Source organism: Plectropomus leopardus, chromosome 9, assembly GCF_026936395.1.
Source record: "Plectropomus leopardus strain MGB_pleo_1.0 chromosome 9, ASM2693639v1, whole genome shotgun sequence".
Classification (NCBI taxonomy): domain Eukaryota; kingdom Metazoa; phylum Chordata; class Actinopteri; order Perciformes; family Serranidae; genus Plectropomus; species Plectropomus leopardus.
The window spans coordinates 6,709,627-6,737,294 of record NC_142184.1 but is presented as its reverse complement, the minus strand read 5'-3'; the positions used below and the strand labels follow the sequence as shown (position 1 = coordinate 6,737,294).

The following is a 27,668-nucleotide window of genomic DNA, read 5'->3' as shown; positions in this document are numbered from 1 at the left end:
GACACATTTTAGCAACCGCATATAGAAAAATATTTATTAACTTTTGTTTTATTTCCTTCTGTAGCGCAGAGAGATCTCACCTCTCCAATACAGCCCTCAAACAGCTCGCTGATGTTGGCCGGTTTAGGCAGGATGTCCATGTGTGGGACTCCACCCAGGTACATGGGGGTGTGGATATTGAGGCCCTGGGCTTTACCCGGTGACGTCTTCCTCTCCACGGGGCCTTGATCCACCCTGAGGTGCCCGGCCCGTTTGTTTCGCTCCGCAACTACTCTGTGCCACTGGCCAAGAGAGACCGGCTCTGGACTGAGGAGGATTGCCTGCCCTGAAAATTACGACAGATTTTACTGTCTCTGTATATTTCTCTCTAAAAAAATCTTCAATGTTAAAGCTGCAGTTGGTAACTTTCATAAAAATAAGTTTTTGTCATATTTGCTGAAACTTTCCCTGACATTTACAGCAAAGATGTCAAAAGGTTATTATTTTAAGAAGTTACAAACTTACGAATAATGCACAAACATAAAAATGTAAAACGAATACAACAGGTTTGATATTTTACCAGTGCCCAGCTCGTATCTGAACTCCACGTGTCCGTCCACCATGGAGATGGCCACAAAGTCCTCCACCTTCATTTTCTTCCCTCCGCAGAAGAACATCAGGCCGTCTCTTTCCAGCGGCTTGAACTCCAGCTCAACGCGCAGGTCGTCGTGGATGTTGGTCAGGGGAGGGTAGGCTATGAATGACTCCTCGCCGTCGAACAGTGGAGTGCTCACCAGTTCCCCTGGTGGAAGTGAAGCAGGAGGAAAATGCATTATCGTTTCGAGTTTCTTGAGGGATATTTTGAAGGAAAAATATCAATACTCACATTGTTTATCACCCTAAAAGTACTTTGAACATGTTTTTATAGGAGATGAGAGTAATTCAATGTCTTACCATCCATGCATTTGTTTCCAAACTTGCCAAGATGGCAGCGGCAGTCGTAGCCCAGGCCATTAGGGCGGTTGATGCAAGTGGCGTCCGGTCCGCAGGCCTCTGTGGTAGTTTAGGGCAAAAACAGACACATTAAATACTTTTTCTTCTTTTTTTTAAACCATTTTTTATTTACTAGGCTTCAAAAGTGGATAGAAACATCCACACACCTGAGTGGCAGTGCAGGGATGAGTGGTGCTGGCAGTTGCTGCCTGTGAATCCTCTGGGGCAGCTGCACTTGTACAAGCTGGCGTCTGAGTCCTCACACCTCCCTCCGTTCTGAATGAAGACACGGAAGATATGAACTGGACTTTATGGAAGTAAACAGATGAAATACTACAAATACATCAAGTGGATGGATGTAACCGACCTGGCATGGGTGGTCTTTGCAGGTGGGGCAGTTTGTGACACCAGTGGAGCTGCGATCCAGGTCTTTAAAGATGACCTCCTCACCTTGAATGACGAGCTGGCGGATACAGCCTGGAGAGTGGAAATACCAAATAAATCTTCAAGCCAAGAGGACTTTTTCTACATCAAATGTTTCCTGTCATTGTTCCAAGGAGAGCGATATCTTACCAACAAAACCAGTCTTAATGCCAGCAGTTTTGGCGAGCACTGTGTAGTTGGGGTAACCACCTACATGCAGCTCTTCATTCAGATCCAGGCCCTGGAATTTGCCCTGAGGACAGGAAATGTGCATTTATGGGACATAAATACTGACATAAATAAATCAAATGCACATATGTGTCAGTGGGAGTTGTATTCATGCTGACAGAAGTACCTGTGAGCTGCCGTTGATGGGCTCCCCTCCGTCTACAATGATGTAGCCCAGTGTGTGGTTGCGATAAAGCTCAACTGTGTGAAACTCTCCCAGTTTGACAGGGTTGGGGTCGCGGATTGTGGCCATGCCGGAGCCCACGTCAAACCTGAGACAACGTAACAGATTTTGTCTCGCTAAACCTTTCTTTATTTGAGCATGTTGACATATATACATATGTATGAAAACATATATCTACATGCAATTAGATCGCACTATGCTTTGTTTTTGTTTTCTTTAAACAAGCAGATGGGTGACAAAATTACAGATTAAAACTTAAATAAATGAAGGAATGAACGCAACATAATGAACGCAGATGCTTTCACATGAGTGCACTGCAAGGGACATTTACATAATTCACATCCAAGTATGCTCTGTGGCATATATAACTAAAAGAAGGGGTTCTTAAGATATTGTGTTAATGGGAATGAATGGATGCAACATCACAGTGACCTTGAACTTTGACCTGGGACAGACGTACAGACGGACAACCTGAAAATATAATGCCTTCATATTTGCCAATTATCAGCATGAAGGCATAAAAATGCTGAGCAGGTCCAACTGAATCTGATTTTTTTTTGAAATTTTGGCCTGATGTGTTAGGCAGCGCTCTTCACCACCATCGTCAAAACACCAAAAGACGCAGTACTTTTGGAAGAAGTGTGTTCCATCCCTTCAGTGGTACCAGAGACTTATATGTTATTTATATAATAACAGAAATGACTAAAAATACAAGTTGAAAAAGTACAAACTGACCTGAACTCTAAGCGGCCGCCAACAAGTCCCAGAGAGATGAAGTCAGCTCCTGTGGTCCTTCTCTGTCCGTTGTAGAGGATCATACCTACACCAAAAAAACACGATGAGTGAGCAGGAGTTAAAAAATAATCTCAAATGCATTATATCCATCTTAACAAATCCATAAATCTAATTTTTATTCAAACAAGTTGAGTCTTACAGTTCTTTTAAAGGATTTTCTTGAGTCAACGGTGGAACAATTTCTCTTCTATGACTTTTTTCTCTCTCAAGGAAATCAAGACTTTGGATTAATTATGGACTTGTTTGGATGGACATTGATTGCAGTGAAGTCATTCATACACAAGGTAAACTCTGGTACAGCTGGATGGTAAAGCAGCATGCTATGGTGAGGCAAGTTTAAAGCCAACCAAAGCCGAGTTATGACCTGCTGTTCTATCAGGGCATTACTGAGCTGCCAAATGCAACCAGTAACACCATACTACTGGTTCTCATCTTTCTGTCTCCACATGCTGGAAACACATGCTTTAAATGAGCCACAGAGGCTCTCAGGAAAATGGGAACATGCCCTCTTTACACGTCTGCCTATATGAATCATCTCTGACAGTGAAAATGAGCGAGTAGATTGCATAAATGTGCAAAACAAAGTTTACATGTAATGTCAACGTTTGTGTCACACATTTATACATTTAAAGACCGGAGTTTGCTCAAATAGCTTTTGCAATATATCTGAAGCTTGTTTGCTGCAGTTTGTTACCTGATGCTTGGGAAATCCAAACAGTCACTGATAAGCTGCCAATCAGTATAAAGAATAACAGCCGAATCAGCCCAGTCGCCAGAAGAAAATGTTGGCATCGTACGTTTTTGCAAACCACAAATGCATTGCACTTTCAAGTTTTTTACATATCATATGAACATTTCTAATGTGAAGTAATACTGTATGTGAGCTGACTTTATCATCAGGATTGCTTGATGCCTGCCAAGCTGCAGATCACTGTTCTAGACCAAGAGACAACGAAACCTGTTGTGTTTTAGAGACCTACCACTATTATTCCAGACGCTTTTAAGGCACCGAACACTGGCGATTCTTGGCTCCCCTGTTTTATTAGCGTGATGAAAACCAGATGTTTTTTTACAGAGACATTGCTGTGTTTTGTGTGGCATTGAGCCCCCATAAGAAGGTATTTCAAGCCAAAACATAATTTTCCTAAATAAACCCAAACATTTTTTGTGCCTACACGGTAACCTCAGCGTTGCTAAAATGTAACATTTCAATGTATCTGCCACATAATAACAAATGCAATGTATCTGTGGTTTGCAGAAACAAAATATGTCAATATTTTTTTCTTGCATTGGAGTTGATTTTCCAAACATTTTTATTTTAATGTCATTTAATTTTGCTGTCATGCCCACACACATCCGGCACTAACTGCGAGCAGGTTAAAAGAAACCATATTTTAGGCAAAAGCAATTTGACTTACTGTGACTCTCACTATTTTCAGAGCTGTGATGTTTAAATAAAAGAACACCTACAGAAACGTGGGTAGCATTTCATCGAGACACACACGCCGTATATACAGTGTAGAAGCTGATGAAGTAGACTTGAATGTAAAAGTAGATTTGTAACCAAGCGTTTCTTAAGCTGGTGTGGCTTTGTGATCAAGACCGAAAAAGCCTGAATGAAAACATATTCCATGCACCATCTTGCGTCTCTTTCACAGCCTCTAAATCAGCTCAGAGCTGGATGCATTATGTGAAAGAATGATGGAGCCAAAAAGCAAAACTGCCAACGTCAGTCTGGAGCTCCTGTGCTTCTCTGAGAGCTGAGACTCACCAGCGTACAATATGAGACCTTCCCACCACGGTGGTGAGAGGAAGAGGTGAGGGAGAGAGGGACAGAAGACGTTATACATGAGGAAATATGACAAACATGGTACACAAAGAGCAGAAAACACTGAAAAACTGCAAGATTCAACGAGAAAAAATGAGCAAACTATACAATTTAACTAATGTAAGGCTGCACTTTCTTACCATCGACATTATCAGGTCTGAAGTTGATTTTAATGCTGAAAGCCTTGTAGGCATTTTTGATGGTGGGCAGGGTGAGGTAGGACAAGGGTTCTTGGGCAAAGTATGGCATCACTCGCTCTGAAAGAAGCACACAATCTCATCGTTAGATGCAGACAACAGTGCAGTTCATCAGAAGTTTTATTTGATCAATATTCCTTCATACTCTGCTCTGCAGACTAACCGTGAACTTCAAGTGTAGTAAAGGCTTCCACTTTTCCCTGTTTGTTAGAGGCGGTGCAGACGTATGTCCCAGAATCGTCATGAGAGACGCGAGGAACCGTCAGCACGTTGAGCTCCTGGAAACACTTTGGAGGAAGCTCTCCGTCCACCTAGAGACAGAAAAAAAGACACAGGGACACAGTCAGTACAGAGTTCCTACAGCTCCTCTTTTTAAAGGCCACTCAGAATGAGATACATGACTAAATCTACAATTATGAAAATTGAAGAAAAATAATAACATGAACTAATACCATCGACATTGGTTTATGGACAATTTTGCCCAAATGTTGTAACATAAAATGTGAAAGGTATAGGAGTTTTTTTATGGCAGTTTTGTCTTTTTCACTCTGTATTTTGGATTCCATTGTTTGAAAAACATATTGTATAAAATACACCAAATACACCAAATTTTTACAATGACAGCTAGCTAACGGACGATGGAGCCTCCTTTCTGAGCATCAGCCGGAAACAAAACACACGTTGGATGGTTCTGTTATCCTGATGTAACGTTAATGCCAGAGGCATTCAGTAATTTAAAAAAACAAATAGGTGTTACCAATTATTTTGTGATGTTACAACAAAATGTCAGAAAAAAATCATAAAAACCTTTCTCCCCATGTTGTGACTTTTTACGACTTTTAAAAGTTTGAGTGAAAACACTTTAATATCAATTACAGTCTTATTTTTAGATGAATGAATTCAGCGTATTTTAAGACTTTTTAAGGATCTGTGGGAACTCTGCAGTATTATAAAAAAAAAACATTAGCACTAACAAAATGTTAAATTAATTGGCAAGCATTTAGACTACAGACAGCATAGAGGTCGTTGAATTACAAAAATATCTTGTTCACCTTGGACCACTTGATCTCAGGTACCGGGTATCCTGAAGCCACACAGGGCAGAACCGCATCAGAGCCGACTGTCACCTCTTTAGTTTCAGGCAGCGCAGCAATTTGAGGAAGAGCTGAGCAAACACAAAAAAGGGTTTAAATAAGGAAGGTGCCAGTTTGCCTGCTGACAGACTGACAGGCATGAGTGTGTGTGCAGGTGCATGTAAAACAATGTGTTGCACTCACACTGGACGTTCAGGACCACCTGGGACTGCACTGAGCCCACGTCGTTGGTGGCTGTGCAGCGGTACTGCCCAGCATCGGCCTCCGTCACCTGATCGATCCTCAGCATGCCGCCCTTCACCATGATGTGAGCGGGCAGAGACCCGCCCACTTTACTCCACCTCACCGTGGGCTCTGGGTCGCCAACAGCCTGGCACTCAAACTCCACAGAGTTCCCGATCATCACGGTCTGCACTGAGGTGCGCACGTTGATCATCACCTTCGGCAGGGCTGCGGAGGAGTAAAGGAAAGCAACATGTTATATTTGTTATTATTATGTTTATTATCATATATTAGTACATTTGCAGTGACTTTAACAGACCTTGGATTGTCAGTCTGGCCGTGTCCTGAGCCTGACCGTACACGCTGCTGGCTCTGCAGATATAAACGCCTTCATTGCTCTGCTCCAGGTTCTCAATCCTACAGAGAGACATTAAATCACACACATCAACACAAGCTGCGGTTTCATTTCTATTTTACACATTACACAGTATTTAAGCGCCCCTGTCAGTGGATTTAAATGTTTTATCCCATTAACGAATAACTCCTGAGGCCCTAATCAAATGCACTATTGTTTTTTTGTTTTTTGGTGCTGGAACTCCTCTATTGGATTATCACGGGTTTGATGTAGTGAATGTTTTGGGATCCTTTGTCTTGTTTGTTTGTTTTGTTTTGATTTTATGTTTTTGTTTTAAATTTGCTTTGTTTTTTGGATGTTATATTTGTTTGGGCCTCCTCCCAAAAGCTTAAGGTAGCTTATTCAGGGTGTTTCATTCACATGTTGCTTCTGTTGTATTTGTGGTTGTATTTTATTCTGTATCATTATTTCTTTGATGTTTTGAATAAATTAATGATGATGATGAACTCTTGTGATTTTATACATTTTTCTAACTGTCAACACTTCACATGAAAAGACCAAAACCAGCAATAAATTCATCTCGCTAACAAATCTGTGCAGCCAGAGCCAAATATAGCTTATTCCTCTGTACCACTGAACTCAGTTGTTATCCATAAAGTATTAAAAGCACATGAGCCACGCTGTTGCACATGTTCTTTACTGAGATGAACTTGAACACTGCAATTTATTTTGAGTCAATCTCTACTGTACATTGCCCTGCTTTAAATACTGACCAGATCACCAAATACTTGGCTAAACTTAGTCCCAAACGGAGTGGATCAGCTTAGTTTACAATACATTTACACGGTGGAGAGTATAACAGGTTAACTAACAACATGAATATTTTCAATGAAAAATAGAAAAAATGGTTACCCCATGCTCTCATACATACAAAGTATGTATGAGAGCATGTATGTGCATGTGTATATCATTATAAGTGTAGATTTTGTTATGTATCTTAGAAAGATCCTCCCCTAGTTTTTTTTCTTCTGTTTTTAAAATGTATTTTAGGTGCGTTTTGTGTGCGACTCACGCATATGTATCACTTTGGTTTCTGTGTTCTTTAAAAGACAAACAAATAAAAAGTAAATAACAAAAAAGACAGAAAGAAAAAGTTCCAAACAAATGCAAAATTTACTTTTGTTAAAGTGATGTTTACTAAAAATGTCAAGTGCCCTTTTTGCAGATTATTAAGCCTATAAAAAAAATAATGTACATGTTTGTGACTCTTTTTTTTAGAATATTTACATCTTTAGAGGGAACCATCAGGCTTGGTTCTGGGGATGTTATATCTTTCAAATTATGTATAAATTGTGCTAAATTTTAAAATAGACTCAGCTGTAAATATAAGTTGTTCATGGGTGAAACCTGTAAAACTGGCACTGTGGTCCTATAGCATCATAAATGTTGATATGTTGACAGTTGTTTACAACAAACAGGCGACAATATGCGTGCACGAGTCACCTGAGCACTCCGTCTTTGACGTGGTGGTTCGGCGGCAGGGCTCCTCCCTCCTTCAGCCACTCAATTTTGGTTTCTACTCCGCCTGCTGCTGAACAGGTGAACTCCACAGCACTGCCCTGGGCCTTCACTTCAACCTGAGGGGACACACGCACTGCCAAGGGGGCTACAGAGGGGAGGAATGGAGGCATAATTTAGGTCTTGTGTTGGTATAGGAACGTCACTATTTCACAAATGCACAAATCTTTGGATCAACATTTGCTAACTATGTACACCTTAAAGAGGTAAGAAGTATTTTTGAGCAGGTGCAGAACACAACAGTCGAGCTTTTCATTATTTTTATCATAATAAATCAAACTTACATCTGACTGTGACTTTAGCGATCACTTCGCTGTTGGCCACTTTGTTGGTCGCCACGCACTTGTAGCTCCCAGCATCCTCAGGGGTAGCCAGGTTGATCTGAAGGTCCCCTCCGTTAACCTGGGCCCTCGGCGGCAGGCTTCCATCCAGCTTGGTCCAAGTGTAGGTGAGAGGAGGAGTACCGTGGGCCAGGCACTGCAACCTGATCACCTCCCCGACCCGCACAGCCACGTCGTCGGGCACAGAGGTGGCATAAGGAGGAGCTGGAGAGGAGAAAAAAAGTTTACTTAGTTTACTGTTTTTTCAAGAGATAGTTTGTTATTTTATTGACACAAACAAAACATTTGGGTCCAGACAATATACAAAAAAAAAATCACATACAATAAAATGACTATTGATAAAAAAATATTCATAAATATACACTGTGAAATAACATTATTGTAACCACTGTACAGGAGTAGTATAGTTGTTCGAGGAGAACAAAATGAGTGCATTAAAATAAAATGTAAACAAAGAAATCCACAGCACTCACTCTCTACATCGAGCATGATGGTGACCTCAGTGGTGCCCATGCTGTTGGTGGCGGTGCAGATGTATTCTCCAGAGTCCTGGCGACCCACAGTGGGAAGCACCAGGCTGTTGTTCACCACCTTGTGTCTCCAAGGCAGAGGAGAGCGCAGCTTGGACCAGGTGATCGTCGGGGACGGAAAACCTATTCGAAGAGCAAAACACAAACTAAATGTTCAGCTAATCTAAAAATGCAAATATTTTTTTTCCTTGTGGCATTCACACAATAAAAAAAAAAAAGACATTAGTACGGGTGTCTTTATTTAGCCATTTTATTGTTTTTGTGTTTTTTATTAAAATGTATTTATTTATTGATTGATTTATTTGACATTTTGTGTCCTTCATCTTGCATTTTTTGTTCAATTACTTTAACTTTATCTTAACTCTTTTGTTTTGGTAGGACTGTTTTGCTTTGCTTGTCAAAGCACTTTGTAAACTCTGTTTTTAAAGTAAAAATTATTAAAGTTATTAATTGATTTTATTTTGGGTCCTTAAAACTTACATTTTTTAATAAAAATATGTGGGAACTCCAACAGTGAAACAACATAAGTGCTTAAAAAATGAGACTTTAGGCCATCATTACCGTGGGCCTCACAGCGCAGAGTTGCAGTCTGTCCTTCCACCACGACCATCAGCGGCTCAGGGACAGAGGCCCTGGGTGGTGTGGGCACCTGGGGGCCTCCATCAACGTGGACCTCCACCTTGGTCTCAGTGGAGCCCTCGTTGTTGCGAGCTGTGCATACGTACGTGCCGCTGTCTTCTGGACGTGCCACCAGGATCTGCACAAGAGGAAAAATGAATATTTCTTACCATAAACATGCACACAAATTTAGATGAAAACAAAGCTGATTTTAGACTTTGAAGCTGAGTCTTTCAATAGCAGCACAGAACAGCTGTAAAACTAATGCTGGCTTTATACTAATTTATGTTTCCAGTGATTTTTTTGACGCAGACATATTACCAATATTTGAATAAAATCAGAAATCTCAGAAATTATCTTGTTGTAGTCCTGCAAATAGTAACCCTGCCCCCAGCCTTTGCAAAATCTTGAATGTGACGAAAGACTTTGTTTTTAGATGTGAGAGGGCGTCTGATTTTAGTCTTTTAAAAAGTCTTTTAAACCCTTTTAGAATATGCTACACATTAAACTGTGCTAGATGTTGATCAGATGTACCTGCATGACTGCATTAGACTCCATGGGCACCGGGCTGCTCAGCATAGTCTTGCGGTTGCTGTCCAGCCTGTGCCATGACACTGAGGGGCGGGGCTCTCCTGACGCCTGGCATTCCAGGTTAATGGGTTCACCCACCCTGACACGCAGGGGTCCGACAGGGGTGACGGTGGCCACAGGAGACTCTGAGGGCACACACACAAAAATACTGATAAACTCTGTGTCTGATCAGCCACTAGAGGGAAGCCTTCACTCAGAGTGTGATGACTGAGCTGTGAAAAATCATTCTGTAACTCAGTGAATGTGTGAGCATGCTGATATTTGAGCAGCTCACCTTTGACAATCAAAGACACGATGGTGTGGGTGATGCCGAACGGGTTGCTCGCCACACAGCGGTAGGCACCGTGGTTCATGGGGCGAGCGCTGGAGATGGTAATGACGGAACCGTCAGGGCCGACTTTAACATTATCTGCAGAAAAGAAGATCCAATAAACATCAGATGGACTGTAGATGCTGTAATTTAAAGGCACAGTGCAATAGGAATGAGAACTGATATCATGTTATTGATACCAATGCCATTAAAGATTTTGCTTATCAATCTGATTCATTATCGATTCCCGATCAATTTTCTGTGTGGAGAAAAGTAAGCCCACAAACATTTTCAGCGCCAAAGCAACACTTCTCTCCTCTCTGAGTCTGAGCACAGCTTAGAAACTTGTCTTCATCTATAACAGATGTATGAGAAAATATTTATATAGCATTCGTTTTCATTTAGCTATGCCTACGTGGTACTAATGTCATTATAACATCTACATATTCCCTCTGAAACGGACATGCTGCATGGTGGAGAAGCAGTGGACCTTGTGCGTAATGTGTCAGATTCGTAGCATTCCTGAAATTGAAGCGCACGTTGTGTAGAGAGATGTTTCAGCATATAACTGATGTTTCCAACTTTTTACAGACTTTACAAGCAGCAGCACTGTTTTTCATCTTTCTCCACCTCCTCTCCAGAAAAACATGCCAGCATCAATAAATGGAATTGGGGAATTTGGAGGACTACAACTCAGATGGTTCGGACCATTTGGAACTGGATCTCAACTGGAACCAGTTGTCTATTCCCATCCCTACAGTCCATCGATAGACCATTTCCACCAACATGGCATTGATTCCAATTTGGAAAGTTCAGGGAATTTTGACCAAAAATATGTTGACTCACTACATTAAAAATTGGTTCTCAGCTGAAACCAAAAAATAGCAGGTTTTTCTTAACCTGAAGTGCAAACGGTGACGTCAGTGGGCGTGTCAAATTCTACAGGCTGGAAAGAGATGGAAAAGCAAAGCTGGAGAAGTCGAGTGAGAAATCATCAAACAAAACAGAGCGTGCAGAAGCCTCATTATTAGTTTGTCCATGCTTTTTTCTTTTTTTTTTTTTGCTACTACTGTTTGTTTGTACTGTGCATTATGCAACACCTTTTGATTACACATCCTCGATTACGATGTTGGAAAAGTGGTGTCTTGAAGAGAACTTGTTCAAGAACCAGAGCTAATTTGGTGGAAAGGGGCGTGAAATATTTTAAATTTGAAATTCAGTTTAGTCATAGTTGGTAGCATTTTCAGCACAAACTGTTATGTGTCTTCTGTGGCTTTGGGGGGAGCTGTGCAAACTTTTAAAAATAACCCTGATGATGTCATAAGGGTTGTCTTGGCGTGGGTTTAAGGCTGAAGACAAAGTGCACTTCAAAGAAGAGGTGTGAAAAAGTTAAAAAGATTTAGGCATCTATGAAAAATGCATTTAGTTACATCACCGTAAGTGTACGATGGAGTCTTTTACAGCTCAATAAAGACTCGTTGAACTTAACTTGTTTAAATCACCTAATTTTATGACAGGACAAAAGTAATTGCTGGATTAGCCCTTAAATCTGGTGTCTCTGGGTATTTTCAAGCACTGTGATGATTTTGGCTTAACCTGAAGTTTTAAAAATGCAACAAATGTAATCCGTAGTTTAAAAGTCACATGACTTTTTGTATTCAGCACAAGTTCAGCATTTCATTATTAAACTTGAAAAATTAACAGTTAAATGAAACTTTGGTAAAAACTGTGCCTGAATGTAAAAATGTTTTGCTTCACTTAAGATGATTCTGTTCAGTCTTGTTAATTTATGAAGCACAAACTCATCTGATCTATTGATTCGCACAATTAAGCCACGCTTAGTGGTTGATCCTTGATATTTAAAATAAAATCTAAGAAAAACTTAACTTTGCCATCACAACACCAAAGAGTAAATGTGCAAATCTGAGACTGGAAGAACAGATTGGTTACAAATATGTAAAAGTCCCCCCAAAAAAGTCTATTAAATCTTAAAGAGCTTTTGTGCCAACAAATCTTATTAGACTAAATGGCATGAGATGTTATAATAATGCAAGAATGTCAGTGCCTGTCTGCAGAGAAAGGGGATTTGAGAAAACAGAGTTCTAAATTAGTCATTTAATGAAGTAACAGAGGAGTAATTCATGGGTGGGTTGTAGTGGTAATTGCTTGTAAATAATGACATCATAAAATCAGAACTCATTAAGCCGGTTTATTCCTGACTCTGTGTGTGAGTGTGTGAGTGTGTGTGTGTGTGTGTGTGTGTGTGTGTGTGGTTATTACCTGGCAGCGGCTGGTTGTTGGCCAGTTTCCACTCCAGTCTGACAGGCTGGGCTCCGCTGTACACCCTGCACCTGAAGCTGGCCGACTCTCCCACTCGCACCGCAGCGCTGTGGGGCTCGATGGCGATGATTGGACTCTGAAGACCTGCAGCAGAGAGCGGCGGTTTGGGCTCCAGACAGATTCTATTTGAGCGTCGCTGTTCCCGATCTCACTTCATTTAACTGACTTATTATTCACAGAAACCTGGAGGAACTAATTGCTATTAAATGTGGCTGAGGGCTTCACTGGCAGCAGCTAAAGACCTCAAACATCTCTGAAAGTCTTGGAAGGAGTGAATGAGGATGAGATCATGGGACAGTAGCGGGGAAAATCTTTCAATCTGAGGTCACACTGGGCAACACTGGAAAGAACAACTGGAAAGTTCATTCATGAAGCGAGGCAGTGTTAGTGTGAGAACAACACCCTGCCATGTAATGCCCTGCCCTTAATGTGTTTCTCCCGCCGCTCTGACTGATGCTGCCATCAACTGCAATTTCCTTGGTGGGAAAGTAACGATCTTCGAGTGCGGTGGGGACATTTAAAAAAAAAAGCTAACATGAAAACTGACTTTTTTATTGTTTTGATACAAAAACATTTTTGTATCTGTCTGTGAATCAAGACAGTTAACCCTTTAACACCTGCAGTGACATCACTTCTCTTGTGTTATTTTTGGATGCCTTTTACGTGTCTGTTAACCTTTGACCCTGAGTGAATTGATACAAATTCTTTAAAAAAAACGGGGAAAGAAGCAATGAGCAACTTTGCAAGAAATGTTCCAAAAATGCAAGAAATGAGTACATTTAGAATAAAAAAAAAACTAAGGAAAAATGTGTGGGTAAAAAGAAAAAACATATTTTATCATAATTACATGTCTAAAATTATATTGCAGAATTATTAGAATTTTTTAAGTACTTTTTCTTGTTTGCCAAGTTTGTTTTTTCCCTTTCTTTTTTAAATAATTGTTGATATTTTCTTGTACTTTTTTATTAATTTCTTGCTATTCTTTGGGACACTTTTTTGTTGCTCATTGCTTTCTTCCCATGTTTTCAAAAGAAATCAAGACCATTTTCTCAGGTTTCAAAGGGTTAACATACCACCTGAGGTGTTGACAAACTTACGTGAGGAAGACGAGGTGACGGACACAGTGACGGAGGCCTGGTGGACGTGAGATCCTGGGTTTCCAGAGTTGCCCGGCACCCGACAGATATACTCCCCTGAGTCCTCTGGAGAGGCTGACAGGATGCGCAGCTGACTGCCCAAAACCTGCACACAGCAGACAACCGATGGAGTCACTTCAGTTCAGCTTACAAGAAAACCCAACATTTTACTTCTGATAGATCAATACTATCAACCAATACCACCTCTGCTGCTGTGACTGCTGGCAATAGTATCACATTGTTTTAATAGTGCTAATATTGCAAATAAAAATACAAAACCCTTTCAACCCTGAGAAACTGGCTTGATTTCTTTCAAAAAATATTCTAAAAAAAGACATAAAAACACATGGGGCAACAATTACCAAGAAATTAGTAAATAATAACAATAAAATTACCTGAGCACAAGAAAAAAAGAAAGCAAACACATAAAATGACCCGAAGAAACTTTTAACATTGTTATTATTAATTTTTGTCTTTTTTTCCTGTAACATAATTTTAAATGAGAGACTCATAAATATAGTTTTCTGAACATTTTTTTTTGATAATGTCTTAAAATCCCCATCAGCTAATTTTCTGATAATTTCCATGTCACTTTTTACAAATTTCTTTGCAGTTTATGGGACATCTGGCCAAGTTTTAGAAAGAAATCAAACCAAAATTTTAGGTTTAATATTAACATATTGGTGAAATTAAAATAAATTGCATACACGCTCTATAAAAGTGGATTTTAAAGGAATACTTCACCTGCAAAATAACCATTTGTATATCAATTGCTCATGCCTTTAGCTTGAATTAACGAAGAAAGCTTTGTTTTTTTTGTAGGCCTTCACAGTGAACAGAGAAAAAAAACCAGCAAATACAAGAATTGAAGTAATTGGGGTTTGCATTTAACACCAGCAAAACATCCTTTTACAACCTTCCACACAACTCATGCAGTATGACCAAAGTCTCATTTATCCAGTCATATGCTCAGAACTTCCCAAACACATGTATTTTCACGATGTAAAAAGTCTCACACTGCTGAGCAGCATGCCTGAGCAGATGCGTGCATTTAAACTCTGCTCAAGCAGAGCTCATACACACGTGCGTGTCTCTGCACGCTCAGGGCACGCACCTGGTATGCAGAAAGTGTTTTATATTTGAACGTTTTAGCAGGAAATGTATGTGTTTGGGAAGTCCTGAGCATGCAGCTGGATAAATGGGATTAAACTGCACGAGTTTGTAAATGGATGTTTTAATATAGTATTACCGTTGTTAAATGTGGTCCCATTTTACTTCAGTTCATGACGAATGTTTGCTGTTTTTTGGTTCTTAGTTCGCCGTGTAGGAATGCGAGGAAAAAGTTTCCTTCATAAATTCAAAGTAACACAAGGTGAATAACTGATATGAAAACAGTCATTTCTGTGGGTGGAGTATTCCTGTAAAAATTAGTTTTCCAAAATCAACACAATCTGTCTATGTATAAAGAAATCAAACCTCACATCGGACTCAAACAATCCATGTGATCTCCATATTTCCTTGTACCATTACATCACTGCATGTAAGACATACTGAATGAAGTGGGGCACGATGGTGTCTGTATGACTGTGATTACCTGGTGGTTAGAGGAGAGGCGTCCGCTGGCTTTCGTCCAGATGACTTGTGGAGGAGGATTTCCAGGAGCGAAGCAGTTGAGCTCCAGACTCTGGCCCTCCTGGACATCAGCTATAGATGGCTGGATGCTGACCACTGAGGAGCTATGGTCCGCTGCACAAACACAAACACTACTGATTGTATCTTCCTTCTCTGTTTTTTTAAAGCACTATAGAGTTCTTCATGGTTGACGCAAAGATTCTGGTTAATCCATGTTCAGACACACTTAAAATTTAGTTAGCAGCGAAAACTACACTGGCTGATCTGATTACAATGAAACTGCTGTTTGTGTTACTGTGTCTCGAAGACGCTTGGTAACCATGGGGGAGGCTGTGCAAAGGGAGGCGTAGGGATATTGGTAGATAAGGTTAAAGGGCAAAGGGGGAGTTTTATACATTTTTGGATGAGACAGATAAGGAAGATTAAAGGGAGAATTCTCCCCAAAACTAAAAATGCAGAATTTCCTCTCACCTGTAGTGCTATTTATAATACTTTAGAATTTTATTTATTTTTTTAAAGATTTTCTTTCTGCTTTTATTGCCTTTATTTGACAGGACAGTGTGAGCGTGAGGGGGGGAGGATACAGCCTCTGTATATGGGGTGCCGCTCTATCCACTGAGCCACCAGACGCCCCAATTCTTTGTAATTTTGGTGTAAGTTGCCAAGTGTTGGATATTTCAGCCATAGAGATGTCTGCATTCTTTAAAATATAATTGAACTCGATGCCACTTGGCTTGTGGTGCTCAAAGTGGCAAAATATTTGGTGGAAAGAAAACAGTTCCTCTATGAAACTGCTCACAACAAGGTCTACAGATAATCTTGAGAAACTGGTTGTGATTTCTTGAAAGAGACATCGCTGTTGAGTTTTCAGATGTATTTTTGTGGCGCTTTGAGCACCACAGAGTGCCAAATACTTCCATTATATTTAAGAGACATCAAACATTTTACGGTTGATATCTCCAACACTCGCCAACTCACACCAAAACAATCTAGAATGATAAAAAGCACGTTTTTAGGCATGTTTTTGCAGTGAACTGTCCCTTTAATGTCACTTTTGTTATTAAAGTGGAGAACATGTCCTGAACAAGAACGACACGTTCTATCTGTTGTTAGGGGGTAATTATATAACATACTTATCTGCACTTGTATGTATAAGTACATCCATATCGGCTGATTATTAGTATTTTTATCATTATTATTATTTAGTGGTGGCTTTTTTTAAAACCATCACTACTCACCTTTGAGCACAGACACTTTAATGGGAGCACTATTTGAGCCAATGCTGTTGCTTCCAACACACATGTACGTGCCCGCGTCCGACATCTGGATGTTGGGGATGAGCAGAGTACCGATGTCTGTGCGGTCCATGCGGGCCTGAAGAAGACACACAAGAGACAAAATTAGACACTTATCTCAATTATGTTAACATACAGCACTGTGAATTACATTAACAAAACATGATTGTACTAATAATAACACCATAAATTAAAATAATAGTTGAGATGAAGCACATCACTTACCTGTCTCATGTCGCTTGAAACAACACAGATACGACACTGCTGACATTATGACATCACTAGCTACAGTAACAGCGACACAAAAGCACTACAGCGTAGATCTTTGAGACAAGACAAGAGCTGTTATTGCCACAGTCTCTGTGTACATGGATTTTGACTCATGATTTCTATAATGTTGTACTTTGCACATGAAGCTGCGCGCAAAGTAGAGCCAACATTTCTACAGTGATTGGTGGGGTTATAATTTGTTAATGTATCATGATCAGTGATGATTAAGCTTACTACACTATTACCTTTATTCTAGAACAAGATTAATGATTGACGATTTTAAAAATGTGGAGAAAATTAGTTCAAACTGACAGTTTGTGACACATTGATTTAAGATAGACGATATTTAAGAGCAACTTTTGTATTTTTTTAACCTGGATCCTGTTTTTTCAGGGTTTTGTGTGTAAGTGACTGATTAGTTTGTAAAGTGGTCCAGTAATGAGCGAGACCACTGCAGCCACAGCAGCAAAACCAGCTGCAATTTAATCATTAAGTGCATTTGTGCACCGTTAACTTACATGAACTAAAAGTGCTTGTTTTGTCACTAACAGGCTCAGATTGTTAATATAAGTGTCTGATAACATTGTAGAAAGTGTCCCTACAGAGACAGACCTTTGTGTTTACGAAAAGATCCTTTTTCTTTAACCAGAAACAGTCCTGAATTTGCAAACTCCAAACCCACCAGACTAGTTGCAAGTGGACAAAAACAAAATAAAACCTACAAAAGCTGCCTCGGCTGATCTTTCCAGCATTTTCGACAATCACTAACTCTGCTTTTCTGGTGTGTCTGGTGTGTTTGATGAAAGTGATAGCCAGGCGGTTTCTACAAAAAAAGATCTTACTGTTTAAAAAAGTCTTTGTAGAGATTCTTTCCATAATGTTATCATACTCTTATAATAACAATCTCACCCTGCCAGTGGCACAACAAGCACTTTTAGGGGAGTTAAACTGACATTTCTGGGATTGCAGCCTGTTTCGCCGGTGCACGCTCAGCGCTGGACTAGTTTCAAAAATTGTTGTTCCCATTAGTCACTTAGACACAAAGCCATGAAGAAAAGGGTCCAGGTTGAATAATATGTTTCCCTTTAACTGAAAAATCTGAGAAAAATCTCAAGCCAGTACCCTTAAAGTAAAAAAATCCAACATCAAATATCGAGTAAGAACCCGAAGCCCTGTATTAATTCAACTTTCTGTCTTTCTGGCTCATTATCAATCAACAACTTGACTTGTTTGTACACTACTCCACATGGCAGTCAGGGGCCCAGCAAGGCTGAAAATGAGCTTTCATAAAGTTTGGAAACACCTCAGAGGGGAGGGGAATCAGGAGGGGAGGGACGGGGAGGGATTACTGTATCCGGGGGGTGTTGGGGCATCCACGGACAAAGCTGCTTAGCTCCGGCCCATTCAACCGTGAGGGAGGCTAAACCGAGCAGTGGCTGAGGCGGGCCCCGGCTCAATGTGTGTCTGAACCCATTGACGAGTTTTCAAAGCAAGCCGTTTGCTAGAGCATACAGAATTTCTGCGTGGTCGCACGGCAGAGCCCAGCTCCCCCTGGGAAAGGCTGACACAACGCAGAGGCTCTCTGAGGCAGAACTAAACAGGCCCCGGAGCCCTCGTCGAGCCGAGGAGGGCTGTGCAGAAACCAGACTAACACAATACCCCCTTGGGTAGGGGGGCAGCGGGCTGCGCCTGGCACGGAGCAAAGTATGTCTGAAATACCTACAGTACCTCCTGTATACTTAGTCCTGTTAATACACTCAATGGAATGACGAGGGTCAACTGGGTGCTGAGCGCCCAAACAAGTCATGGATGGTATGATGTGGACAAAACAAAAGACTATGGAACAATTTATTAATAAAACGCAACATAAAAACATGTACTGCAGTAATACTCAACTTTGCTTGGGGGCCACTTTAGCATAATGACAGGAGGCCAGGGGCCAGTTGCAACCGCATGCATATTGCTAGGATTTTTGGATGTTTCTAAGACTTTATGATGTTTCTATGATTTAAGGAAATTTCTGGGATTTTAGCAAATTTCTAGGATTATAGGACATTTCAAGGATTTTAGGGGATTTCTATGACTTTAGGAAGTTCCAAGTATTTTGGGGGGTGACTAGAATTTCAGGACATTTCTTAGATTTTAGGACATTTCTCTGATTTTAGGATGTTTCTCAGATTTTAGGACGTTTCAAGGATTTTAAAACATTTCTTGAATTTTAGGACATTTCTAGGATATTAGGACATGAGGGGCTTAGCTAGGACCTCTGTTGGGTGTTGGGGATCCTCCACTGGCATTTTTTGATAATCAAGCTCTATTTTTAAGCTGTTTCATACACTCTGGCACCTCATGAATACTAAAAGTACAAAAAAACAATTCCCAGTAAATGGTTCGGGGACTATCTGGCACCCTATCAGGGGCCAGATTTGGCCCATGGGCCGTAAGTTGAATATCACTGCTGTACTTCATGCAAATACACTAACAAGTCAACCAGCTGGTTGATTTTAATGTATTTGGCATCAGCTCGAAATGGGCTTAGTGAGCAGCTGTGGTAAATTAACGCTGTTTACAAGGTGTGAATCAAGGACACGTTTGATCATGCACTTAGTGGACAATGTGTGAAGACGAGGTCAGTAGAGGACAATGATTGTGAACTATGACACAGGACAGACAGACAGCGGACAGATGGACAGACCTGCATCTCTTCAATACGTCTCTGTAACACATCGAGACTGTTGCTTTTAAACTGATGGAAACCGTGAGAGGGAATGGCCTGAGCAAACGTCAGAACAGGGTGGGATCAAAAACAAAAAAAGGGGGGGAGGAGGAGACAAACAGAGGGAAAATAAAAGTAAATGGTCAAAATTAAAACTGACACAGTATGATGAAATACCGTCGGCACCGGACACACCTTGAAGTGTAAGACAGAGATACAACACAGCAGAATGTGAATACAGTCATCAGTCCATGTTAACGTTATAGTCAAGGCGCTGAGACAGCAGCAGGTGTCTCACCTGTGGGGGGATTTGTCCTCCGTTTTTCAGCCAGGTGAGCTTCGGGGTGGGTACTCCTGTTGCTCGGCAATACAGCCTCAAGTTGTCGCCTTCGTGGGCTTCGATATTTTGGGGACTGACTTGGACTTGGGGCTGGGTGCCGAGGCCACTTGGGTTAGACTCTGACCAAAAAAAGGCATTCAAATTATTCAAAATGTAAACGCACCGCAGCCACCCCGACTTCTTGAGTTTGACAGTTTATCAGTTCAGTTTTTTAATAATTGTTTTATTTTTGTGAAAATATTTACTTATTTCTTTTCTTGTTTCATTAGCAACTAAAAAAGTTGATCCATAATATTCTAAAACATAGAGTTATAGTAGCACACACAGAAAACAAGCATGAAATGAACTGGCCCAGAAATGTCACTTACACGAGACATCGCACTGAGTTACAAGAACTCCCTGGTGACTTACCCTTAACCCTAAAGATTATCCTCACCTTAACCTTACCTTAAAAAGTCTTAACCCTAAAATCTGATGATTTACAATGTGGGGACCTGTATTTGTCACAAAAAGGAAGCGAGTCCCCACATTCTAAGTGTGTAAGCACGTTTATGTTCCTACAACTTGTAACACACACTCACACACACATAAACACAAAGCATACTTTGGATAAAGAGGGAAACCCGCGCTGTGTGCTCCCCGTGAGTGTTCAGGGCCTTGCAGGTGTAGTCTCCCTCGTCAGCCGGCTCCACAGACGTGAAGGTCAGTACGCCTCCTCGGATCACAGCTCTGGGACTCATTCTGTTCCCTGGACCTCCTGTAACAATCACAAACACACACTCTGTCACTGAGGGCTGAAGGGTTAACATTTATGGGGTTTTTTAAACTCTGAATATAGCTCAATAAAGACTAAAAAATGTGGAGAACTAATTCATCATACCGATCCATTCAATGGCAGGGGTTGGGTTCCCGGTCACTGTGCAGCGAAACTCTGCCCGCTGGCCCTGCTGGACATTCAGCACTGAGGGGGTGATGGTGGCCACAGGTTGGGCCCCCTCTGCAGCTACAGAAGGAGACACATCAGTCAAACACGGCGCAAAAACGAAGGGCTCGTGGAGAAATAAAGCGTGATAATGCAGATTGGTGCGGTGATGAAGTGGAATATACGAGGAGTCTGTAACCGCTGCGGGAACGCTTTTGATTATAATGAATCGATCAGACTGAGAGAGTGATGGCGACCGGCCGTGCCCCCACTCTCACCCTTGGCAGTCTGGATCCTCAGAGCAGACCAAACAGATGAGAAGTGGCAGGCAGGCATTGGCATGGCCTCAGGGCATATTGCTGTCTGCGCCAGTTTGGCTGGCTGCTCGACTTCGTGTTCAATCCCGTATGATCCCGGGATGACAGAGCAAAAGAAAGGGCTCTTTCAGAAGGGAGGGAGGAGTACGAGGCTATCTAAGCAGGCTGAAACCCTCTGGGACGGTTCTCGCCCGGGCCCAGCTTTGACTCTATGACCTTAGTGACACTTAAACCGCAGGGCGGAGAGGAGTTTCATCGTCCTTTCCTGTGGGCGAGGAAGACATGGCGGGCTAGAGTCTACACTGAAAACACAAGTAACATCGACGAATGCTAAATGATTTGACTGTGGGTAAAACAGACATTTCGAGAGTCTCTCTTTTTTTTTTTTTTTAGAGCTGTACGGTCGAGTCAGTGCGTCAGAAGATGAAACTTTGATCTGGTCAGTTCACCCAGGTTAAAGGAATACTTAATTTCCCCAAAAACATTTGTAAATCAGTTGCTATCTTCATTTTGCACTCAATTCTTTTTTCTTTTTAAAATAACAGAATATTACGTGACATAAGATCTCTTAAAAATTATATATTAAAAAAGAAAAAAAAGAGAAAGAAAGATAAACAAACAAAGAAAAAAAATGTAAACAAAATACCTAAGTACATAGTTCAATACTTTAAATCAAAAAGTGACCCTGAATTGGTAAAGAAAACATTTTTTTGCGCATGGGTCCGCTTTATGAGAAATCCCAAAATGGACAGAATTAGAGTTGAAGTCATAGGGGTCCACGTTTAACAAAAGCCAAACTACATCAAATTATTCAACTTACACTGTACGATTTATGTGAGTTTGTAAACGGACGTTTTGATGTAGTTTTGCTGCTGTTTAAGGCCGACCCCTATGACCACAATTCATCAAAACTGTTCTTTGGATTCTTTGTTAACTGGAGGCATACGAGAAAAACAACGTTTTCTTCACAAATTCAACATAACACAGGGAGAGTAACTGATATGCAAATGATCATTGGGGAGATGAAGTATTTCCTTCAGAAAATGCATTATTTCTCTCCTCAGTACCTCTGGTGATATCTATCCAAGAAGATAGTTTTGGTTTTATCTGTCTAGGGTCTTGAGTTATCCCCAATACTGAAATTATAAACAACCATCAACGAACAACAATGTACGGACACGCCAGCCGCTCTGTGAGGCTGCACTGCACAGCGCTCGTTAGAGGTGCATGCTAATGAAACAAGTGTGACGTTTACCATCTTACATGCTGGTCTGTCAACATTTGCCAATTAGCACTAAACACAGAGAACATCTGGGAATGCCAGAATTTTTGGAGGTATTTGGTGATAAACAAAAGTATTAGATAAATTACAGTTTTTAACTGAAGATGGTGCTAGATAAAAAGGTAAAAGATCACCAAAGTAATTAGGATTCATCTTCTGGGGACCATGAATGTCTCCACAAAACTGCGTGCTCATCGATCCTGTAGAGACGGAAATATTTATGTAAATATATATAAAACTTATCTAAAAAACTCTGACCTGCTGGTGCTAAATCAAAGTGACTGGATTCATGGATGAACAAGGCAGCAATGACAAGATACCTCGAAATTTGAAAATATAAAACTAAAACTTTCTTCTTGGATAGATCTCATGTTTCTCATACATTTGATGTTTTAAATCTTTAATTTTCTAAAGAGATATGAAATACAATTTGACTTCTATCTATTAATATTAACTGTGTTATTTAAAGTACATCTGTTTGATGCACTGAAACTCGGCCTCCAGCACCGAACACTAGTCTGCTACCCACATTCAGCTATGATGTGATGAGGTTGTGATGGGATGTATTAAGCACAGTATGATGTTTGAAGCCCAGATGACAGAGATTTCCCAGTAAAGCATGTTTCCTGAAGAGAAAAGGAAAAGAGAAAAGTACGAAGAGAGAGAAGTAAAGGGGACATCTCTTGTCTCTGAATGTGGAGATTTTGCAAATTAACGTCTACTTCTATGTCATAAATAGTAAAAAGTGGTAAATAATTTGGCAGAACATAATAAAATGTCCTTTTTCATGGGTTGAAGAGCAATTAATCCTTTGAAACCTGAGCAAATTCGCTCTATTTCTTAAAAAAAAAAAAAAAAAACACATATGAAGGCAATGAGCACGAAACGAAGAAATGACCCCAAAATAAACAAAGATTAATTAAAAGAAAAAAGAAAATAACCTAAAATTATTTTTTTTTTAAAAGTTAAAAAGAAATTAAAACAAGGAAATTACTTGGAAAAAGAGCTTAAATATTGGAACATAATTTCAAATTGTTTGAAAAAAATTAGAATGATTAGAAATATAGTGCTCCCAAGTTTTTTTTTTCCTTTTCCCTTAATATTTTTCCCTACCTTTTAAAAAATATTTTTTTTCAAATCTATTAATTTTTTACAGTTTGTTGTAAAAGTTGCACAATGCCTTTCTTTTTTTTTAAAAGAGTTTTTGCAAGAAATTGCACCAGTGCGCTCAGAGTTCAAAGGTTTAAATTACCATGAAAGGCATCTTTCAGTAACTCCAGAAAAGTGACATTGCTTCAGGTTTCAAAGGGGTAAAACTGTAATCATTTCTTTTGGTTTTATTGATTTTCTTTACATCTGCATGATTTTGTCAAATTTTAAGGGGACATTTTCTACATTATCCCACAGCTTTTATTGGTTCTCTAGTGTAATGTACTGGATTTGTCTTCTAAAATACCAGTTTTTATTTTTTTTATTTCTATTTTTACAGTAAGGCCAATATTTACTGTACGACACCTCACTGTGATCTTTTTTTAATGACGGAAACTTGACTCGACATTCATGAGGAGCTGCCCGTGAAATTGATCATGCACATTTTCCTGCAGTGATGGACCCAAATGAACCCAAAGAGCCCGACGGGAGCCAGTAATGCTCATGTACAATCCAAGCTCCGACAATTTAACAAAGACAGGAACTTCACAAGTTTTACAGAAAACAAATATCCATCTTTAGATCTTAATCCAACTAAAGACGCTTACGAAGAGAATAAGACAGAGAAAGAAGTTTGCAGAGACTTTCTGCTTGCTTGACTGTACATGAGCGCTACCAGACCACCAGTGTATCCGTGCTGAGGAAGATGAGTGCATGCATGACACAGAGAGCGAAGAGGAGGGTCCCTCCAGGGAGCCGGGCAGAGAGGAAACCATGCCCATGCGGACTTACGCTTTCCGTGTCCTTCAAACATTTCATAGGCTGTGTAAAACATCTGAGTCTGTGAGGCCTCTGGAGTTGTGGGAGGAAGGGAGGGAGGGGGGAGGGGACAGGTAAACTGACAGGTCAGCTTTCACGGTTACAGCAGTTTACCTCCCATCTCCCCGGAGACACTTATCCATCTCAAAATGTGGGCCGCCGTGGTTTTTGTCCATTTGATTCCACAAAAAACATCACACACGACGTAAACATGCTAAAAATATATATGTGAACTTAAACTAAAGTGGCACCAACTTTACAACAAGCACTAAAATATTTTTACCATTTAAGCTCATGATTCAATTTCCAATTTGATTTTTATTTTTATCTTTAGAATTGGTGCCATTTAGTTCAAAGCTCTGTGCATTCAACTTTCACACTCACCTGAAGTATAGTTATTGAGAAAATGAACAAAACCATGGATTGAAGCATGTAGGTTAAAGTGTCCGTATGATTATCTCACACTTTACACAAGTGATACTCAACTTGCAGCCCGTGGGCCAAATCTGACCCTCGACAGGATACCAGGTGGCCGGCCGACCATTTCATAGTTCAAAATGAAAATAAACTGAATTGCACTGGGAATTTCTTTTGTACTTTGAATGAATACTTTTATGCACTCTAGCACTTTATTTAGTGCCTGAGTGCATAAAATGCATCAAAATAAAGCTGGGTTAACAAAAATGTCAGTTGCTGTGATAAATGCAGTAAAATATCTGAATTATCTGTCAATCTTTGTGCCAAGTTAATCAATTTAGTAAGTTAATGCAGAGTTTGTAGGATTTAGGGGAAAATATTGGCAGAAACTGAATATAACAAGTATATTTTCTTTAATGTAAAATAACCTGAAAATAAGAGTCATTGTGTATTCGTTACGTTAGAATGACCCGCTTATGTCAAAAACTGTTTTTTATTTCATGAAACTGCTTTATATAATGTTTGTTTTGGGGAAGAAGAGACTTCTGTGGATAATTCGGCTCCTGGTAAAAACCCTAAAAGTCTGGATCTTAAGTTATCAGAAAGAAAAAGTGAGCACACATAAGCAGGTGCTGTATTAATGCCCTCTCTGTGACACGCCAGAAAGCAAAAAAGAAACTTGATTTGTAACGTGAAGCTGTATTATTCTGTATTTGTACCGTACTTTAAATCACTTGGTCTGTTTGTTTTGAAGAGGACGAGACCTCTAATTCGGCTCAGAGTAAAAGAACCTGCTGAACAACACTCTGCAAAAGTTTTAGCTGAAATTTTTACTGCATGATGTCACCAAATCCTCCTTAATAAGGAAATTAATTTAAAAAAAAAAAACTGAAAGAATTTTATAGAGAGATAAGTTATGGTCCTTTTAAAGTTCTTTCACTTTATCCGATTAATATGGCTGTGGTCTCCTGTCATTTTGCAAAAGTGGCCCCTGGACGAAGCAAGTTGAGTATCCCTGCTCTACACAAGCACAAAAAACCAAACATAACAACACTCCAAAATGCTTCTAATGCTGCAGTTTCAAAATCAAGATATACAAACACACACATACACACACATACACTCAAAGATCTTGAAAACTGCGCAGCAGCACAAGGACAGATGGAGCCACACGGGACATGCAGGTTAGTAGCAAAAAGCAGTTTTAAACACTGAAACAATAGTTTGCTTTCAGCTGTTAAAAAGCCGGCATACAGCTTGTGGTTATCTCGAATTGATCAAGGTAATATATGCAAATGAGCCCAATCCATAAACCTGCAAATCACTTTGATCAATTGTCATTATTTTAATCAATTTTCTCTTTTTCACAAAATATTTTCACAGTTAAGATAAATACATTACAATGTGACATGTGTGCAGTACATCAGATTCTTTCAAAAGAAATTTAAAAAAAAGTAAAATCTTTACAGAAGCACCTTTGGGTATAATTGCAATCATATATTCTTTGAGTCATGAATGAACAAATAAAGCTAAGATCAAACAATAATAATAATAAAAAAAGAATTTAAATGTGACCTGTAATTGATGATGTTCATAGAGATATATAAAAATATTTTCTTATAAAAACACTTGAAATTGCCTAAATGTAAACACACATCATGCAAAGTAATTGCATTCACATGGCCAATTCCCTTTAAAAAAAAATACCAAAAAAAAGAAAGAAAAGAAATTCCAACATTTCTGTTATAGCTGATTTCATGGAAACATTTCAAGGTATCATATTTCAGTCAATCAAAATAGGAAAATGTGCCAAAAACAAGGATGTAAATAAAGAAGACCACAATATACAATCGGAGATGATCATTGACAGAATTAAGATTAAAAAAAGTTCTTTTGCATTTCAAGTCAGATCTTAAATATTTTACCAACTAAACCTGACAAGTTAGAATCGATACAAACAGGTCTGACTTTTGCCGACACTAAAGGAATGAAGGAGTGATATTACAGCAGAATAAAAGTATGTTACAGTTTCCGACTGCATGGCTAAAATAGCACCGTTTTGTTCATTCAGCAGATGGTAAATTCAGGAAGAAATACTGAATTGAGTGGAACAACACAAAGAAATCGGGGATTCTTCCAAATTCTCCTCTCTTCCAGATACACTGAAGTCCTCTTTGCATGTCAGTCGCAGAGTCACTGAGCACCAACGGTGGCGTCCACATTCCTCCGTATCATTTTTACACCACAGCTCAGACAGGGAGGGACCCCAGGAGCCCAAAGTTACAGGAATAGCTCAGATTTTTTTGGGTGGATTGTATGAGGATCTTATCCATATTCACTGTATTACCTACAGTAGATGTAAAATCTGAACAGCACCAGTTTAAAGAGGCCAAAAGGGAAACTAAGCAAAGCACTGCTGTGGACGGGACAGCAGCAAAATGTATTTTACTAAAAAAATCTGTTTCAGATTAAGTGTATGCAATATTGAGAGTATTTTCACCGCTTTTGCTTTGCGTCAGAAAGCCTGATCAGATGGGGAGGTCATTTTTTTTGCTCAACTTCGAGATATATGCTCTCTTTAAAAAGACAGACTCCATCGACAGACACTGAACACGGGAGCTGCTGGACTACTGCTTCCTCGAGCCGTTAAGTCCTTTTTTTTACTGCACAAAAAACGCACTGACACCTGCTAACTAGGGATGCGTGATGATATTGACAAGTCATTGGTATCAGCAGATTTTGGCTTTAAAATGAAATATTGGATATC

At 39.9% G+C, this 27,668-nt stretch overlaps 1 protein-coding gene across 3 annotated transcripts in view; it reads right to left on the bottom strand.

Annotated features, from left to right (window-relative positions):
- The window catches only part of hspg2 (heparan sulfate proteoglycan 2), a 157,964-nt gene that overhangs the window by 11,479 nt on the left and 118,817 nt on the right, over window positions 1–27,668 (bottom strand). The window contains exons 56-84 of one of the 3 annotated variants that reach the window (XM_088081829.1): window positions 24,458–24,517; window positions 20,876–20,998; window positions 20,600–20,752; window positions 19,954–20,114; window positions 19,635–19,712; window positions 16,613–16,748; window positions 15,337–15,488; window positions 13,704–13,848; window positions 12,547–12,690; window positions 10,231–10,365; window positions 9,900–10,081; window positions 9,309–9,504; window positions 8,691–8,870; window positions 8,161–8,421; window positions 7,802–7,964; window positions 6,263–6,360; window positions 5,905–6,171; window positions 5,680–5,792; window positions 4,791–4,938; window positions 4,571–4,687; window positions 4,374–4,391; window positions 2,543–2,627; window positions 1,751–1,895; window positions 1,546–1,648; window positions 1,340–1,449; window positions 1,140–1,248; window positions 934–1,032; window positions 560–781; window positions 81–325 (exon numbers count right to left, since the gene is read on the bottom strand). In XM_088081829.1, coding sequence (XP_087937955.1) covers window positions 81–325; window positions 560–781; window positions 934–1,032; window positions 1,140–1,248; window positions 1,340–1,449; window positions 1,546–1,648; window positions 1,751–1,895; window positions 2,543–2,627; window positions 4,374–4,391; window positions 4,571–4,687; window positions 4,791–4,938; window positions 5,680–5,792; window positions 5,905–6,171; window positions 6,263–6,360; window positions 7,802–7,964; window positions 8,161–8,421; window positions 8,691–8,870; window positions 9,309–9,504; window positions 9,900–10,081; window positions 10,231–10,365; window positions 12,547–12,690; window positions 13,704–13,848; window positions 15,337–15,488; window positions 16,613–16,748; window positions 19,635–19,712; window positions 19,954–20,114; window positions 20,600–20,752; window positions 20,876–20,998; window positions 24,458–24,517 — 4,148 coding nt within the window. The remainder of the gene's footprint in view (window positions 1–80; window positions 326–559; window positions 782–933; window positions 1,033–1,139; window positions 1,249–1,339; window positions 1,450–1,545; window positions 1,649–1,750; window positions 1,896–2,542; window positions 2,628–4,373; window positions 4,392–4,570; window positions 4,688–4,790; window positions 4,939–5,679; window positions 5,793–5,904; window positions 6,172–6,262; window positions 6,361–7,801; window positions 7,965–8,160; window positions 8,422–8,690; window positions 8,871–9,308; window positions 9,505–9,899; window positions 10,082–10,230; window positions 10,366–12,546; window positions 12,691–13,703; window positions 13,849–15,336; window positions 15,489–16,612; window positions 16,749–19,634; window positions 19,713–19,953; window positions 20,115–20,599; window positions 20,753–20,875; window positions 20,999–24,457; window positions 24,518–27,668) is intronic. The other 2 variants (XM_088081831.1, XM_088081830.1) reach the window with 2 other exon arrangements.